The sequence below is a fragment of the Pristiophorus japonicus genome, chromosome 18 (assembly GCF_044704955.1).
Source record: "Pristiophorus japonicus isolate sPriJap1 chromosome 18, sPriJap1.hap1, whole genome shotgun sequence".
In the NCBI taxonomy this organism is placed as follows: domain Eukaryota; kingdom Metazoa; phylum Chordata; class Chondrichthyes; family Pristiophoridae; genus Pristiophorus; species Pristiophorus japonicus.
In genome coordinates this window covers 106,007,198-106,025,975 of record NC_091994.1, presented here as the reverse complement: position 1 = coordinate 106,025,975, position 18,778 = coordinate 106,007,198, and the positions used below count along the sequence as shown (strand labels likewise).

Sequence of the window (18,778 nt, the reverse complement as noted above, 5' to 3'; positions counted from 1 at the left end):
GGCTCGCTTTGACAAATGCTGAACTGTCTTCCGGGATTTCAGATGTTGGTGAACTTGCTGTACATATCCAGCACGGTTCTGCTTTTATATTAGCACATGCACTCCCAGCGCAGTTGTAACACCGTTAAACGTAAAGACAACTTTACACTATTGTTGATTTAGTTGCGATCACAGGAGAGTGGAGCCCAAGCACTAGCACCAGCTCCGTGGTTACATTGTGAAAACCCACTACCTTATCTTCCTTAGTGACAACAGAGACTACACTTCAAACGCACTTCATTGGCTGTAAAGCGCTTTGGGACGTCCCGGTGGTCGTGAAAGGCGCTATATTAATGCGAGTCTCTTTTATTTCTTTCTCTGTTGCTTTTATGGGGAGTTTCTTAGTTTGGACATTACTGAGTCAGAAGGTTGTGGATTCAAGTCCCACAGCAGGAACTTGAGCACATAAATCTAGGGTGACACTCCAGTACAGTGCTGAGGGAGTGCTGCACTGTCGGAGGTGCCGTCTTTCAGATGAGACATTAAACCGAGGCCCCGTCTGCTCTCTCAGGTGGACGTAAAAGATCCCATGGTACTTTTTTGAAGAAGAGCAGGGGAGTTATCCCTGGTGTCCTGGCCAATACTTATCCCTCAATCAACATAATACAAACAGTTTATCTGGTCATTATCACATTGCTGTTTGTGGGAGCTTGCTGTGCGCAATCGACTGCTGCTTTCCCTACTTTACAGCAGTGACTAAACTCCATAAATAAAAGTATTTCATTGACTGTAAAGCGCTTTGGGATGTCCGGTGGTCATGAAAGGCGCTATAGAAATGCAAGTCTTTCTTTTAAGCATGGGTCGACAATTCTGTTGGCCTAAGTGAACAAGCAGCAATGTAAAAGTCCCTGAAAGTTGCCCCTACTCTGTCCAAACAATGTACCTTGATACGGCACAGGCACGATGGGACAATTGAACTCCTTCTGAGCTACGTCATTCTATTCCACCAACAACAGATGACCAACATCCCCCTTTTGCCGGTCCCAGGAACGGCTTTTTCAAGGTTAAGAGAAACTGTGAATGGTTCGCGCAGCCCCTTTTGCACACCCCCCAAAAAAATTAAGGAGTGGTGGGGGGGGGGGTGAACATTGCAGATGACCCCCACACTGCACCGTGACCGGCTCCATTTCCCACGCTAGCGCGTCGCGTCTCCGAGCCGGACTGCCAACTCGAGCGGAGTTTGGGGAGGTTCCACGGGGCCCGTGACCAGTGAGAATTGGTCGCGTTGCACCTCGGCTCTCGGTTGAGGGTGACATTTAAAGTATTGTTGGGGCAGCGAGAAAGGAACACCGAATTGTTCATTCTGGCACGCGACCTTGGGCTACATCTCAGAAATGAAATCACCCTCGCGCTGAGCGAACGCCTTCCCATCAACCCATATGATCTTTCAGCACCTTTGTGACGAGCTCTGCAGCTTCCTCATCAGTAGAGCAAGCCCAAGCTCTTATTGCTGTAGGTCCTTTCTCTCCCCTGGATAATAGTGCGATCCCCACCACTTAGCACCAGTATGCGGTCCCCACCACTTAGCACCAGTATGGCTGTGCCAACATGATTTGCCTGCTACACACGTTGTGGACTGTTTATATGCCATTAAGTAACTGCCTTGGAACATAAGAAATAGGAGCAGGAGTCAGCCACACTGCCCATCAAGCCTGCTCCGCCATTCAATAAGATCAAGGCTGATCATCGACCTCAACTCCACTTTCCAGCCTGATCTCCACATCCCTCGATTCCCCTAGACTCCAAAAATCTTTCTCAGCCTTGAGTATATTCAGAGACTCAGCATCCACAGCCCTCTTGGACAGAGAATTCCAAAGATTCACAACCCTCTGCATGAAGAAATTCCTCCTCATCTCTGACTTAAATTACCTACCCCTTATCCTGAGACTGTGCCCCCTGGTTCTAGACTCTCCAGCCAGGGGGGAACAACCTCTCAGCATCTACCCTGTCAATCACCTTCAGAATCATGTATGTTTCAATGAGATCACCTCTCATTCTTTTAAACCCCAGAGAGTATAGGAGAGGCCCGAGGGTAATCAAGCGATATGGAGATCAGGCGGGAAAATGGAGTTCAGGTCCATGATGAACCATGAACTTGTCATTGTATAATTCTCTGATGTACTGGTCAAATGATTTATAGATTAAATATTAAAAGTTACATTTCGGACTACATTCTCTCACACTGGAATCCTAATGATTGCTGTTTGTACAACATGACCTGGCGTTTTTCCATACACTATTTAAAGGCCAATAGTCCTCGCCACACCACCTGGTCATTCCAATGGAATTCAATACCTGTACTTTATCTTAATAAATTCAGAATTATGGTGTCTGACCCACTCACTGAACACCGGTTTCTGTCTGAAACAGCCGCCACACTTAACGAGGCGTACGCGGCAACTTTGTGATTGGCAATAACGGTAAGGGAGATTGGTTGGCACTGTTTGCCCGACTTAAATCATTGCCCCATTTAAACGCGGGTGATCTTATTGAAACGTATAAGATTCTGAGAAGGCTCGACAGGGTAGATACAACGGGGATGTTTCCCCTTGTGGGGGAATCTAGAACTAGGGGGCATAGTTTCAGAATAAGGGGTCGCCCATTTAAAACTGAGATGAGGAGGAATTTCTTCTCTCAGAGGGTCGTGAATCTTTGGAATACTCTGCCCCAGAGAGCTGTGGAGGCTGGGTCATTGAATATATTTCAGGTAGAGATAGACAGAGTTTTGAGCGATAAGGGAATAAAGGTTATGGGGAGCGGGCGGGGAAGTGGACCCGAGTCCATGATCGGATCAGCCATGATCTTATTGAATGGCGGAGCAGGCTCGAGGGCCCATATGGCCTTCTCCTGCTCCTATTTCCTATGATGTAAGCGGTGGGGACTGTAATGAGACCCGTTCCCAAAACTCTCGGTGGGACGCTGAAATAACAGAGCGGACAACCTCGAGCTCCTCCGGCAGTGTGTGCATCTGGCCTTCCTCATCCTCCGAGCTGTCCGTGTCATCAAAGTTCAGCAGCTTCTGATCATTTTCCGCCAAGAATTTGAAAAACTCCGGGTCCTTCTGCTTCAGCCGCGAGAGCTGCTCTTTGTGCTCCTGAGCAGCGCCTTTCTGTTTTTCTTTCCTGCCAAGAAAAATGAAACTTTTTTTGTGTTTCTTTTTTAAAAAAGAAGAAGAAAGTGGACTTCCTTCTCATTTGAAGCACACACAATTCTTACAGGGCTTGACAGGGTAGATGCAGGGAGGATGTTTCCCCCGGTCTGGGGAGTCTAGAACCAGGGGTCACAGTCTCAGGATAAGGGGTCGGCCATTCAGGACTGAGATGAGGAGAAACTTCTTCACTCAGAGGGTGGTGAATCTTTGGAATTCTCTGCCCCAGAGGGCTGTGGAGGCTCAGTCGTTGAGTATATTCAAGGCTGAGATCGATAGATTTTTGGATATTAAGGGAATCAAGGAATATGGGGATAGTGCAGGACAGTGGAGTTGAGGTAGAAGATCAGCCATGATCTCACTGAATGGCGGAGCAGGCTCAAGGGGCCGAATGGCCGACTCCTGCTCCTAATTCTTATGTTCTTATGTTAACAAGATATACAGCGAGAAACTTTGAAGACACCACCAAAAGCAACAATCAAAGGTCAATGAGCCTGTCTCCACAAAGTTGTAACATTGCAAACCAGTTTTAGAAACTGTTAAATAAAGGGAAAGCAGACAAGTGAAACAGCAACAATGGATGAGATTATCTCACCACTGTCACTATCGTGTCAGCTGTGGCTCAGTGGGCAGCACTCTCGCCTCTGAGTCAGAAAGTTGTGGGGGTTCAAGTCCCACTCCAGGAACTGGAGCACAAAAGTCTAGGCTGACGCTCCCAGTGCAGTGCTGAGGGAGAGCTGCACTGTCGGAGGTGCCGTCTTTCGGCTGAGACGTTAAACCCAGGCCCTGTCTGCTCTCTCAGGTGGATGCAAAAGATCCCATGGCACTATTTTGAAGAGCAGCAGGGGAGTTATCCCCGGTGTCCTGGGGCCAATATTTATCCCTCAATCAACACAACAAAAACAGATTATCGGGTCATTATCACATTGCTGTTTGTGGGAGCTTGCTGTGCACAAATTGACTGCTGCATTTCCCACATTACAACAGTGACTACACTTGGTCGTGAAAGGCGCTATAGAAATGTGAGTCTGTCTATTTCTTTCTTTAGTCCAGTAAATAACAACTTGTATGCAATAGGCCGCCAACTCCCGCCCCGCCAACTCCCGCCCCGCCTTCACAAGTGCGGCCCGAGGAATCAATGTAATTCCACCTTTTCACAGGACTATTTGATGGCTGCAGGGTATCAGTGGTACCTGAAGCAAAGAGTCCTTACCGTGCGCAGTGGAAGATACACAGAGAACTTAGGTTTCACATAGCAGTGACAGATAAAAGAAAACCGTGGGCTGAAATAGCGAACTAACGTCACAGCACTAAAATATCGGAGGAAAACTAGCAGCCGGAAGCTCAGAGGGACGGAGAGGATTGCAGAAAGCCGCTTTTCCTTTAGAAGCTCTCAGCACTGCGATGGTGGCCAACATAAATTCTGATCACAGCGCTGCTGATATTCTTCACTGTTCTAATTTCCCACTGGCCATCCTCCTCTGCAGCCCCTCGAGCACTCCCGCATCGAGAGTCTATATCGGAGTGGTACATCGTCGGGAAGGAGTGGCCCCAAGAGTACTCAACACTGACTCCGGACCCCATGAAGTCTCGTGGCTTCGGGTCAAGCTTGGACAAGGAAACCTCCTGCTGATTACCACCTCCCGCCCTCCCTCAGCTGATGAATCAGTGCTCCTCCATGTTGAACACCATTTGGAAGAAGCACTGAGGGTAGCACGGGCACAGAATGTACTGGCCTTGCCAGCGATGCCCACATCCCATCAACACATTTTTTTTTTTTTAAGTCTCACCCGACTCCCAGCACACAGATCGACAGGAGGATGATTCCCCCGCTTCCATTAAAACTATTAAACTTGCCCACTGTATAACTGGAACGGCCCCATAAACCCAGATTTGTTCAACTCCATCCACCATAGTTTTTCCCACTCATTTAGCCTCTCTATGTCCGTTTGTAACTTCCTGCTCCCATCCACACAACTTACTGTGTCTCCTAACTTCGTTTCAATCTTGGATACATAACTCTCTCGTCCTTCATCCCAATAATTTATCCACCTGCGGTGAAAACATTCACTCCCTCCACCACCGGCGCATTGTGGCTGCAGTGTGCACCATCTACAAGATGCACTGCAGCAACTCGCCAAGGCTTCTTCAGCAGCACCTCCCAAACCCGCGACCTCTACCACCTAGAAGGACAAGGGCAGCAGGCGCGTGGGAACACCATCTCCTCCACGTTCTCCCTCCGAGTCACACACCATCCTGACTCGGAAGTATGTCAGCCGTTCCTTCATCGCCGCTGGGTCAAAATCCTGGAACTCCCTTCCTAACAGTACTGTGGGAGTACCTTCACCACACGGACTGCAGCGGTTCAAGGCGACGGCTCACCACCTTCTCAAGGGCAATTAGGGATGGGCAATAAATGCCAGCCTTGCCAGCAATGCCCACATTCCAGGAACAAATTTTTAAAACGATGGTGAAAAGTATAGATCCCAGAGTAACAGCACTGGTCAGTTCCCTCCAATCAATCAGAGAACATCCCGTCTATCCCTATTCTCTGTCTCCGACCTCCAAACCAATCAATGTCACAATGTCCAATTCCGTGCGCTTTCAATTTTGCTAATAATCTCTCGCATTGAACCTTATCAAATGCCTTCTAAAAGTCCATATAGACAATCTCCATAGACACTCTCCTGCCCACCACACGAGTGATCTCCTCAAAAATTTCAATTAGTCAAACATGACCTACCCTTTACAAATCCATCGACGCTTTTTGATGAGCTCATTTTGTCCAAGTGCTCAGTCACAATAATTCAAAAGATGTGTGCAAGTTGCAATTAAGCAGTAGACAATTACAACATTGAAGAGCAACTTGCATTCACATAGCGCCTTTCACAACCTCAGGACATCCCAAATCGCTTTACAGCCAATGAAGTACTTTTTAACGGTATAGTCACTGTTGTAATTTAGGAAACGCAGCAGCCAATTTGCGCATAGCAAGCTCCCACAACAGCAATGTGATAATGACCAGATCATCAGTTTTAGTGATGTTGAGTGAGGGCTAAATATTGACCAGGACACCAGGGAGAACTCCCCTGCTCTTCTTCAAAATGGTGCCATAGGATCTTTTACATCCACCTGACAGGGCAGACAGAGCCTCGGGTTTAACGTCTCATCCGCAAGACGGCACCTCCGACAGTGCAGCGCTCCCTCAGCACTGCTCTGGAGTGTCAGCCTGGATTTATGTGCTCAAGTCTCTGGAGTGGGACTTGAACCCACAACCTGTATGACAGGACTAACATATGAAGAAAGACTGGATCGACTAGGCTTATATTCAATGGAATTTAGAAGAATGAGAGGGGATCTCATAGAAACATAAAATTCTGACAGGATTGGACAGGTTAGATGCAGGAAGAATGTTCCCGATGTTGGGGAAGTCCAGAACCAGGGGGTCACAGTCTAAGGATAAGGGGTAAGCCATTTAGGACCAAGATGAGGAGATATTCAAAAGGGAGTTAGATATGACCCTTACGGCTAAAGGGATCAAAGGGCATGGAGAGAAAGCAGGAGTGGGGTACTGAAATGCATGATCAGCCATGATCATATTGAATGGTGGTGCAGGCTTGAAGGGCCGAATGGCCTACTCCTGCACCTACTTTCTATGTTTCTCACTCAGAGGCGAGGGTGCTGCCCACTGAGCCACGGTTGACAACTGATAAACAAACCAGAAGTTGTGGTTAAACAAGCTGCAATTCATCTCACTCGCTATTGCATAGATGCATGCCCCGTCTCTCGGAACAGAAATCGAAAGGATTATCAAAACACCCCCCATCCTTCTTGCAGGGAGTAAAATTCACTATAAAGCAAGTCTTGCAACACAAGGCGATCTCTAAAGGTGCAGAATATATGTCGCCCCCAAATCCTACTGTTGGAACTGGATTACACATTTCAAACCAATGCAAGATGCCAAGGCACCAAGATGGAACGAATGGAGTTAGACAGTAATGATTAGATGAAAACTTGGGTTTAAACAGCAAGTCGAAGAGGAGACAAGCCGTGAAATTGGTCATTCAACACATAAATATGTTGAGAATTGAGACGCAGCAATAATCCGCCACATTATCTCCATAATGTGACAAAATATATGGATTCTCTAAAAAGGCCACTGTATTTTTCCAGCTCTGAACACAAGAGTGCGATTATTTGCAGTGAGTGGGGTCATGGTTATGATGTCTGATCAGACGAACGGCGACTCAGATAATATTTTCTTTCCTTTAAGTGCCCCGGTGGTGCTGCACACTTGTGGATGGAGAGAGTCTGGGTAAAGAAGTATTAAGGTAAGAGGGACAATTTACACTTTTATTGCTGTGGCAATAAGCTGAGGGAGGGGATCGCCTGTTGGAGAAGGATGAACAGGCTGGGTCTCTTTTCTCTTGAAAGCTGAGGGGTGACCTAATAGAGGTCTTTAAGGATTATGAAAGGTTTTGATAGAGTGGATACAGAGAGAATGTTTCCACTTGTGGGGAAGAGCATAACCAGAGGCCATTGATATAAGATAGTCACCAAGAAATCCAGTAGGGAATTCCGAAGAAACTTCTTTACCCAGAGAGTGGTGAGAATGTGGAACTCGCTATCACGGAGTGGTTGAAGCGAATAATATCGATGTATTTAAGGGGAGGTTAGACAAGCATATGGGGGAGAAGGGAATAGAGGGTTATGCTGATAGTTAGAGGAGGAAAGACGGGAGGAGGCTCGAGTGGAGCATAAACACCGGCATGGACTGGTTGGGCCGAATGACCAGGTTCTGTGCCGTATATCCTATGTATACAAATAGGCCATACAATTAATACAAAAATAACTTGCATTTATATATCCGCACCTGTAATTCAGTATATAGCAAGATCCCAAACCCAGGGGATGGAGGAAATGGCCTTATGGGGAGACATACATCTTGCAGCACAGGTAAGGGAGGTAAAGAATAGACCTGAGCTGAGTCAACCTCCCGATCATACAGCCCCTACGAACATGATCAAACACCTAGGTGCAGATCTGGGAGCGGGTCACTTGTCTAGTGCTATGGTGGGGGAATAGTGCCGGGTATCCTTAGAGGGTGACGGACACAAGAGCAAAAATACAAGTTTGTGCATACTGCAAACTACCTTAGTGTAGTATCATCCTTTATGTTGCCATCATTCTGAAGAATACTGCTACTTATTTAAGGCTGGCCACTAAAACCATCCGAATGTTGGTCATTGCAGCAAAAGGACATGAAAGATCCAGCTTTAAAGCTTGTTTTGGACACATGTTGACATGATCTCCACGAAGTTGTTTTACATAAGAAATAGGAGCAGGAGTAGGCCACCTGGCCCCTCGAGCCTGCTCCGTCATTCAATAAGTTCATGACTGATCTGATCATGGACTCAGCTCCACTTCCCTGCCCGTTCCCCATAACCCTTTATTCCCTTATCTCCACCTTAAATTTATTCAATAACCCAGCCTCCACAGCTCTCTGAGGCAGCGAGTGCCATAGATTTACAACCCTCAGAGAAGAAATTCCTCCTCATCTCTGTTTTAAATGGGGGGGGGCCCTTATTCTGAGACTATGACCCCTAGTTTTAGATTCCCCTATGAATGAAATTATCCTCACTGCATCCATCTTGTCGAGCCCCCTCATTATCTTATATGTTTCGATAAGGTCACCTTTCATTATTCTGAACTCCAATGAGTAAAGACCCAACCTACCCCCTCATCTCCGGAATCAACCTAGTGAACCTTCTCTGTACAGACTCCAATGCAAGTATATCCTTCCCTAAATACGGAGACCAAAACTGTACGCAGTACTCTAGTTGTGGCCTTACCAATACCGTGTACAGTTGTAGCAGGACTTCTCTGCTTTTATACCTCTATCCCCCTTGCAATATAGGCCAACTTTCCATTTGCCTTCCTGATTACTTGCTGTACCTGCATACTAACTTTTTGTGTTTAATGCGCAAGGACCTCCAGGTCTCTCTGTACTGCAGCACTTCGCAATTTTTCTCCATTTAAATTATAATTTACTTTTCTATTTTTCCTGCCAAAGTGGATAACTTCACATTTTCCTACATTATGCTCCATCTGCCAAATTTTTGCCCACTCACTTGGCCTGTCTTTATCCCTTTGCAGACTTTTTGTGTCCTCCTCACAATTTGCTTTCCCACCCATCTTTGTATCATCAACAAACTTGGCTACATTACACTCGGTCCCTTCATCCAAGTCATTAATATAGATTGTTAATAGTTGAGGCCCCAGCACCGATCCCTGCAGCACCCCACTAGTTACTGTTTGCCAACCGGAAAATGACCCATTTACCCCGACTCTCTGTTTTCTGTTAGTTAGCCAATCCTCCATCCATGTTTTCTTCGGAATAGAGGAGGCCGAGACGAGATTTAATTGAGGTGTATAAAATTATGAGGGGCCTAGATGGAGTGGATAGCAAGGGTCTATTTCCCCTAGCAGAGGGATCAATAACCAGGGGGCACAGATTTAAGTAATTGGTAGAAGGATTAGAGGGGATTGAGGAGAACTTTTTCCCCCAGAGGGTGGTGGGGGTCTGGAACTCGCTGCCTGAAAGGGTGGTAGAGGCAGAAACCCTCACCACATTTAAAAAGTACCTGGATGTGCACTTGAAGTGCCGTAACCTACAGGCTACGGACCCAGAGCTGGAAAGTGGGATTAGGCTGGATAGCTCTTGGTCAGCACAGACACAATGGGCCGAACGGCCTTCTTCCGTGCTGTGTCAGCTGTGGCTCAGTGGGCAGCACCCTCGCCTCTCAGTCAGAATGTCGTGGGTTCAAGTCCCACTCCAGGGTCTACAGCACATAAATCTAGGCTGACACTCCAGTGCAGTGCTGAGGGAGTGCTGCACCATCGGAGGTGCCGTCTTTCGGATGAAATGTTAAACTGAAGCCCCGTCCGCTCTCTCAGATAGACGTAAAAGATCCCAGGATGCTATTTTGAAGAGGAGCAGGGAAGTTATCCCCAGTGTCCTGGCCCAATATTGATCCCTCAATCAACATTACAAAAAAAACCAGGTTATCTGGTCATTATCACATTGCTTGTGGGAGCTTACTGTGCGTAAACTGGCTGCCACATTACAAGTGTGACTATACTTCAAAAAGTACTTCATTGGCTGTAAAGCACTCAGAGACATCTGGTGGTTTTGAAAAGCGCGATATAAATGCAAATCTTTCTTTTCCCTTGTGTTTAAATTTCTGAGAGTCTGGTCTCAGTGGTCACATCAGTCAGAATGTAAAATGTACATCTCCGTGGCTCTGCAAAACTGTTCCCAGTGGGATTGCTCCATCTTTTACTTTAATCCCCCCAGTAGTTACTTGCTCTCTCAGAATAAAAGGATTAAAAAAAGTGCAATGGTTCAAAATGCCACAGAAGACCTACTTTTTTTCCTGCACTTGGGGTTGAAGTGCTTTCTGTTTCTTGCCGACTTTTATCGCGCGTTTGCTGCTGTTGTTCTCCTCTTCAGTCGCAGGACCCTCGTCCTCCGAGCCGCTGTTACTGTCAGAGTCGAATGTGGAGGTGAGAAACTCATCGACACTGAGCTTAGCAAGTTTTCTGGAACACACAATTGCAGTAAGTTAATGGGAGACTAGATGCTGCACTCAAAAAGAGAACCTGTTACTGGCTTGCTCATCCCCCCATTTTAATCACTGCACCATTGGAGGCCATGCCTTCAGCAGCCCAGGTCCTAAGCTCTGGAATTCCCTCCCCAAACCTCTCCGCCTTTAAGACACTCCTTAATATCTACCCCTTTAACCAAACTGTTGGGTCACCTGCCCCTAATATCTCCTTATGTGGCTCAGTGTCAAATTTTACAAAATCAGAGAAATTTACAGCACAAAGGAGGCCATTTTGGCCCATCGTGTCCACGCCGGCCGACCAAGAGCTATCCAGCCTAATCCCACTTTCCATCTCTTGGTCCGTAGCCCTGTAGGTTACGACACTAAGTGCACATCCAAATATTTTTTTAAATGTGCACAAATTTGGTTTGTTAAAGGAACTGTATAAGAACGTAAGAATTAGGAGCAGGAGTAGGCCATATGGCTCCTCGAGCCTGCTCCGCCATGCAAGGTCATGGCTGATCTTTGACCTCAACTCCACTTTCCCGCCCAATCTCATATCCCTTAATTCCCCTAGACTCCAAAAACCAATATACCTCAGCCTTGAATATACTCAATGACTCAGCATCCACAGCCCTTTGAGGCAGAGAGTTCCAAAGATTCACCACCCTGTGAGAGAAGAAATTCCTTAGAATAAGGGGTCGGCCATTTAATGAGACTGTGACCCCTGGTTCTAGACTCTCCAGCCAGGGAGAAAACAACCTCTCAGCATCTACCCTGTCAATCCCCCTCAGAATCTTGTATGCTTCAATGAGATCACCTCTTATTCTTCTAAACTCCAGAGTACAGGCCCAATCTACGCAATCTCTCCTCATGGGACAACCCTCTCACCCCAGGAATCAATCTAGTGAACCTTCATTGCACCACCTCCAAGGCAAGTGTATCCTTTCTTAGATAAGACCAAAACTGTGCACAGTACTCCAGGTGGGGGTCTCACCAAATCCCTGTGCAATTGCAGCAAGACTTCTTACTCTTATACTCCAACCCCCTTGCAATAAAGGCCAACATGCCACTTGCCTTCCTAATTGCTTGCTGTACCTGCAAGCTAACTCTGTGTTGCCTGTATGAGAACACTCTGAACACCAACGTTTAAAAGTTTCTCACCATTTAAAAAATATTGTGTTTTCCTATTTTTCCTACCAAAGCGAATAACCTCACATTATACTCCAGCTGCCGCTTTATTGCCCACTCACTTAATCTGTCTATATCCCTTTGCAGGCTCTTTGTGACCTCCTAAAGCTTACTTTCCCACCTAGCTTTGTATTGCAGCAAACTTGGATACATTACACTCGGTTCCTTCATATATTATATATACATACACACACACAAGCTGTTGTTTTTGTTCAGCAGGCAGGGGAGGGGCAACGAAGGGAAATGGGTGATTTTTACAGTATATTCTTAAACTCGAGACTTTAGAGAGGTCATCTTAGGATTGAAATGAGTTGCAATCCTGATTATACGAAGCATCATAATCTCATCGGTGATTTTTTTAAGAAAGCAGAACGTGATGCCATCTGGTTTTGGCAGCATAACTAAGACAGCCTGTTTCTATCTCCGTAACATCACCCATCTCTGCCCCTGCCTCAGCTCATCCGCTGCTGAAACCCTCATCCATGCCTTTGTTGCCTCTAGACTTGACTACGCCAACGCACTCCTGGCTGGCCTCCCACATTCTACCCTACGTAAACTTGAGGTCAACCAAAACTCCACTGCCCGTGTCCTAACTCACACCAAGTCCCGCTCACTCATCACCCCTGTGCTCGCTGACCTACATTGGCTTCTGGTTAAGCAATGCCTCGATTTCAAAATTCTCATCCTTGTTTACAAATCCCTCCATGGCCTCACCCCTCCCGATCTCTATAATCTCCTCCAGCTCCAAACCCCGAGATATGTACGCTCCTGAGCATCCCTGATTATAAATCGCTCAACCATTGGTGGCCCTGCTTCTGTTGCATAGGCCCTTGATAGGTCCTTACTATACAGTACAAATGCACACGAGGCCCATGCTTGAGAGAAGGTCACTCTGTGACCAGTAACTTTTATTCCAGCACTGAAGTAATGAAGGTGGGTGGAGCTTCCTTTTATACCTGAAAGATCAGGTTAGGAGTGTCTCCCACAGGTTCACCACCTAGTGGTCAATGTTCTCAGTGTATAACTTAGGTCAGTTTATACATGGGTTCAATGACAGTTAAATACAAGTCTTATTGGGATCACAGGTTAAGTCTCTCTGGTGGTTTATGCTCCCTTGTAGAGCACCTGAGTTGGGGCTCCGGTTGTTGGGCGCTGGCCTGAGTGTCTGCTGTTTGCAGTGCCTCAGGCCTGTCCGGACTGCCCAGTGACTGGGCTCTCCTCCACTTGGTTCCGGTGTTCGGTCACCTGTGGAGGAGTGAACTCTACATCGTGTTCTTCCTCTGCTTCGTCTATGGGGTTGCTGAACCTCCTTTTTGTTTGATCCACGTGTTTGCGGCAGATTTGTCCACTGGTAAGTTTAACTACCAGAATCCTACTTCCCTCTTTGGCAATCACAGTGCCTGCGAGCCATTTGGGCCCTGCAGCGCAGTTGAGAACAAAGACAGGGTCATTGACATCAATACATCGCACCCTCGCATTCCCGTCGTGGTAGTCACATGGTGACTGGCGCCTGCTCTCAACAATTTCTTTCATGGTGGGGTATATAAGGGATAACCTGATTTTGAGTGTCCTTTTCATTAGCAGCTCTGCGGGTGAGCGAGTGTGGTCGGGATCTATTGGCCAACAGGAGGCGTGATAAGCGGCTTTGTAGGGAACCCCCTTGGATTCTGAGCATCCCCTGTTTGATTATCTGCACTGCTCGTTCCGCCTGGCCGTTTGAGGCCGGCTTGAACGGTGCCGTTCTGACATGGTTGATACCATTTCCTGCCATGAAGTCCTGGAATTCAATGCTTGTAAAGCACGGGCCAGTGTCACTGACCAAGACGTCAGGTAGTCCATAGGTGGCGAACATTGCCCGTAGACTTCCTACTGTGGCAGAGGATGTGCTTGAATTGAGAATGTCACACTCGATCCATTTGGAGTAGGCGTCTACTACAACCAAAATCATTTTTCCCATGAAAGGATCTGCGTAGTCCACATGGATGTGTGACCAGGGGCTAAGGGGGGGGCTTCTCTGGGTGCATTGCCCAGCTGGGCGCACGTGTTGCACTTGCGAACACAAAGTTCGAGGTCTGCATCTATCCCTGACTACCAAACGTGTGACCTGGCAATTGCCTTCATCATGACAATGCCCGGGTGCTCATTGTGGAGTTCTCTGATTAACACCTCTCTGCCCATCTGGGGCATGACTACTCGGTTTCCCCATAGCAGACAATCGACCTGAAATCGAGAGTTCATCCCTGCGCCTGTGAAATGTTTTGAATTCCTTAGGGCATGCCCCGTATGTGGCTGCCCAGTCCACATTAAGGACACATTTCTTGACTAAAGACAGTAGCGAGTCTCTATTTGTCCAGACTTTGATCTGAAGGGCTGTCATGGGTGAGCCTTCGCTTTCGAAAGCTTCCACTGCCATGACCATCTCAGCACCATGCTCGGTTGCCCCCTCGGTGGTGGCTAGTGGGAGCCTGCTGAGTGCAACGGTGCAGTTTTCAGTGCCCGGTCTGTGCCGAATTGTATAGTCATAGGCGGCTAACGTGAGTGCCCACCTCTGTATGCGGGCCGATGCATTTGCATTTATGGCCTTGTTGTCGGCCAAAAGGGATGTTAGGGGTTTGTGATCTGTCTCCAGCTCAAATTTCCTGCCGAACAGGTACTGGTGCATTTTTTTTTAAGCTGCATATACACACGCAAACACTTCCTTTTCTACCATCCCGTAGCCCCATTCTGCCTGGGACAGACTTCTGGAGGCATAAGCTACCGGCTGTAACTGACCCTTGGCATTAACATGCTGCAACACACACCCGACCCCATAGGACGATGCGTCGCACGTTAACACAAGTTTCTTGCATGGGTCATATAGCGTTAACAGATAGTTGGAGCTTAACAAATTGCGTGCTCTATCAAAAGCCCTTTCCTGGCTGTCTCCCCAGACCCATTTGCGACCTTTGCGTAGGAGCACGTGTAGCGGTTCTAACAGCGTGCTTAATTTGGGAAGAAAGTTACCAAAATAGTTCAGGAGTCCGAGGAACAAATGAAGCTCCAGCGTGTTACGGGGTCTGGGTGCTCTCTGGATCGCTTCTGTTTTGGACACAGTAGGTCTGATTCCGTCTGCTGCCAGCCTCATGCCCAGGAATTCTACCTCCGGAGCTAGGAAGACGCACTTCACCTTTTTCAGTCACAGACCTACCCGGTGCAGTCTGCGTAACACCTCCTCCAGGTTGTGGAGGTGTTCTTCAGTGTCACAACCCGTGATGAGGATGTCGTCTTGAAAAACCACTGTCCTTGGAATCAACTTGAGGAGGCTTTCCATATTGCATTGAAAGATCGCGGCGGCCGAGCGAATCCCAAACAGACATCTGTTGTACTCAAAACAATCCCTTGTGTGTCATGATGGGGGTCAGCTTCTTCGACTCACGCGCCAGCTCCTGGGTCATGTAAGCTGAGGTCAGGTCCACTTTTGAAAAAAGTTTGCCATCGGATAGCGTTGCGAAGAGGTCCTCCGCTCTCGGTAGTGGATACTGGTCTTGGAGTGACACCCGATTGATGGTGGCCTTGTAATCACCACATATCCTGACCGACCCATCCGCCTTGAGCACCGACACAATCGGGCTCGCCCAGTCACTGAATTCGACTGGCGAGATGATGCCTTCCCTCAGCAGGCGGTCCAAATTGTCTTCTATCTTTTCCCGCATCACGTACGGCACCGCTCTGGCCTTGTGGTGTACTGGCCTGACGTCCGGGTTTATGTGAATCACTACCTTGGTCCCCATGAAAGTGCCAATGCCGGGCTGAAATCGTGAGTCAAATTTGTCCAGGACCTGTGAGCATGATATTCGCTCCACAAAAGAAATTGCATTGACATCGCCCCATTTCCAGTTCATGACAGCAAGCCAACTCCTCCCCAGCAGTGCGGGACCGTCCCCCGGGACAATCCAGAGTGGCAACCTGTTCTCCGAATCTTTGTGGGTCATGACTACCATGGCACTGCCTAGCACCGGAATGATCTCCTTTTTGTATATCCGTAGCTGTGCATCAATTGGCAATAATTTTGGCCTCCTGGCCTTGGACGCCCACAACTTGTCGAACTGTTTGATACTCATCAGGGACTGGCTGGCCCGTCTCTAGCTCCATTGATACTGGGATGTCATTGAGGAGCACTTTCATCATCATCGGTGGCTTCCTGGTGTATGAACTGTATATGAGCTCCACATGAACTCGCTGAACTTAAGCTTCCAGCGATTTCCCCCAGTATCCATTTGCCTCGTAGGGCTTACATCGGGCCCGTCCTCCTCGTACATCAACCTGGCTGCAGTCTTCCTGCACATAAGCGCCAAGTGACCGCTGACGTTGCAATTTCTGCAGGTATATTGCTGATACACAGCCAGAACTTGCAGGTGTTTGCCCCCACACCTCCAACATGAGCCGTTGTTGGAAACAAAAGGCCCAGTACCAGTCGATCGTCTCCGACTGTCTGTGTAACTGTTTTTAAGCGTACCATTAACAGGTGTTGATGGTCCCATTACTGGCCGCATTGTCCCTTGCGATGGCGTGAATCGCCGTTCAGCTAGCCATTGTCTCTGTTGAATTCCCCCTTTGGATTCGACTACATGCTCGGGCATGTCCGATTGCCACTGTCTGCCTGGGGAACTGTGTGCCACGTTAATGTTGACTCCCTGTCCATTTGCTGCATTTAAACCAAAATTTGTCTCAAACATCATTCTGGTCTCTTCCTCCAAAGATAAATGTCTGGGCCATCAAAGCCACTGTTTCCAGGGTCAAGTCTTTGGTCTCGATCAGTTTCCTGAAACCCCCAGCGTGCCTGATGCCCTCAATAAAAAAGTCTCGCAGCATCTCCGCTCTGCATGCATCTGGGAACTTACATAGGCTCGTCAGTCGCCGGAGGTCTGCCACGAAGTCTGGAACGCTTTGCCCTTCTCACCGCCGGTGCGTGTAAAACCGGTGTCTCGCCATGTGCATGCTGCTCGCTGGTTTGAAGTGTTCCCCGATCAACTTACTGAGCTCTTCGAACATCTTGTCCGCCGGCTTCTCTGGCACCAGAAGGTCCTTCATCAGGGAGTACGTCCTGGATCCACAAACCGTCAGATGAGCCCTGCGTTTGTCGGCCGAATCCTGTCCCAGCCATTCCTTAGTGACGAAACTTTGCTGTAGTCTCTCAATAAAGTCGTCCCAATCACCAACACATTACCTCTCGTCTGTGCTGCTAGTGGCCATGCTCGTGTGGTTTAAATCCCAGTTTCTCGTTGCCAATGATAGGTCCTTACTATACAGTATAAATGCCACAAGGCCCATGCTTGAGAGAAGGTCACTCTGTGACCAGTAACTTTTATTCCAGCACTGAAGTGATGAAGGTGGGTGGAGCTTCCCCTTTTATACCTGAAAGACCAGGTTAGGAGTGTCTCCCACAAGTTCACCACCTAGTGGTCAGTGTTCTCACGGTGTACAACTTTGGTCAGTTTATACATGGGTTCAATGACAGTTAAATACATAACAGCCCTAATCTTTGGAATTCCCTGCTTAAACCCCTCTCTCCTCCTTTAAGATGCTCCTTAAAACCTACCTCTTTGACCAAGCTTTTGGTTATCTGCCCTAAATTCTCCTTATGTGGCTGGGTGTCAATTTTTTTTTTGTCTCATAATACTCGTGAAGTGCCTTGGGACATTTTACAACCTTAAAGGCGTTATATAAATACAAGTTGTTGATACAATTCTAAAATGTCACCTTTATAAGTCAAGTTACAGAGATAAAACGTCATCCTCTCTCTACCTACTACTTTAGGCTCAGCTGCAATTTAACTAAGGATCTGACAGCTCATACAACTGAAGGAGCATAAAAATATCCTTGGCACTTGTTCCCCATTATAAATATATTTATTGCACACAAGTGACCGAAAATAATTCATGGAGAACTGTGAAATATAGAATTTATTCTTGAACACCTTAACTCACAAGCAACTCCTTTAATTATATATTCCATCATTGATGTCCCTCCAGGGGTTCCCCGTGGCTCAGTGGACAGCATCCTCACCTCTGAGTCAATAGATTTCTGGGTTCAAGCCTCACTCCAGAGTCTTGAGCACAAAAATCTAGGCTGACACTTCAGTGCAGTGCTGAGGGAGTGCCGCACAGTCGGAGGTGCCGTCTTTCAATTGAGATGTTAAACCGGGGCCCAGACTGCCCTCTCAGGTGGATGTAAAAGATCCCATGGCACCATTTCGAAGAGCAGGGGAGTTAAAACTGGTGTCCTGGGGCCAATATTTATCCCGGTCAACATCACTAAAAACAGATTATCTGGTCATTACCACATTGCTGTCTGTGGGAGCTTGCTGTGCACAAATTGGCTGCCACGTTTCCCACATTACAAGAGTAATCACAATTCAAAGAGGCTGTAAAGCGCTTTGGGGCGTCCTGAAAGGCGCTATAGAAATGGAGGTCCTTTTTAATAAACGCCCAAAGAGTCTGCTGCGCTGTCGACACTTACGGCGAATTTTGTTTCTTGCATTTTTTCCCCTCCAAAAAAATGGAGAGTTACAAGCGTTAAAGGATCACTCCTGCTGAGAGTTTGCAACCCTCCCCTTCCTTCTTTAACTAAACTCGAGTCAGAGGGACGTGCCCAGAGAGCAGCGTGGGGACAAGACAGGGTTTTAAAGGAGAGAGACTGAGAGGGTTAAACGAGCACCGAATCTCCCCAGAAATACTGCAATTTGAAGAATGCAGGCTGTGCTTTTGAAATGGTGCTGCCAGGAAGGAAAAGGGAGACCGACAGAGAGAGAGAT

The 18,778-nt window shown here is 47.5% G+C and overlaps 1 protein-coding gene across 1 annotated transcript in view; it reads right to left on the bottom strand.

The window, feature by feature from the left end:
- Window positions 1-18,778, bottom strand: part of noc2l (NOC2-like nucleolar associated transcriptional repressor) — a 233,678-nt gene that overhangs the window by 214,586 nt on the left and 314 nt on the right. The window contains exons 2-3 of the mRNA XM_070860484.1: window positions 10,616-10,789; window positions 2,981-3,161 (exon numbers count right to left, since the gene is read on the bottom strand). Coding sequence (XP_070716585.1) covers window positions 2,981-3,161; window positions 10,616-10,789 — 355 coding nt within the window. The remainder of the gene's footprint in view (window positions 1-2,980; window positions 3,162-10,615; window positions 10,790-18,778) is intronic.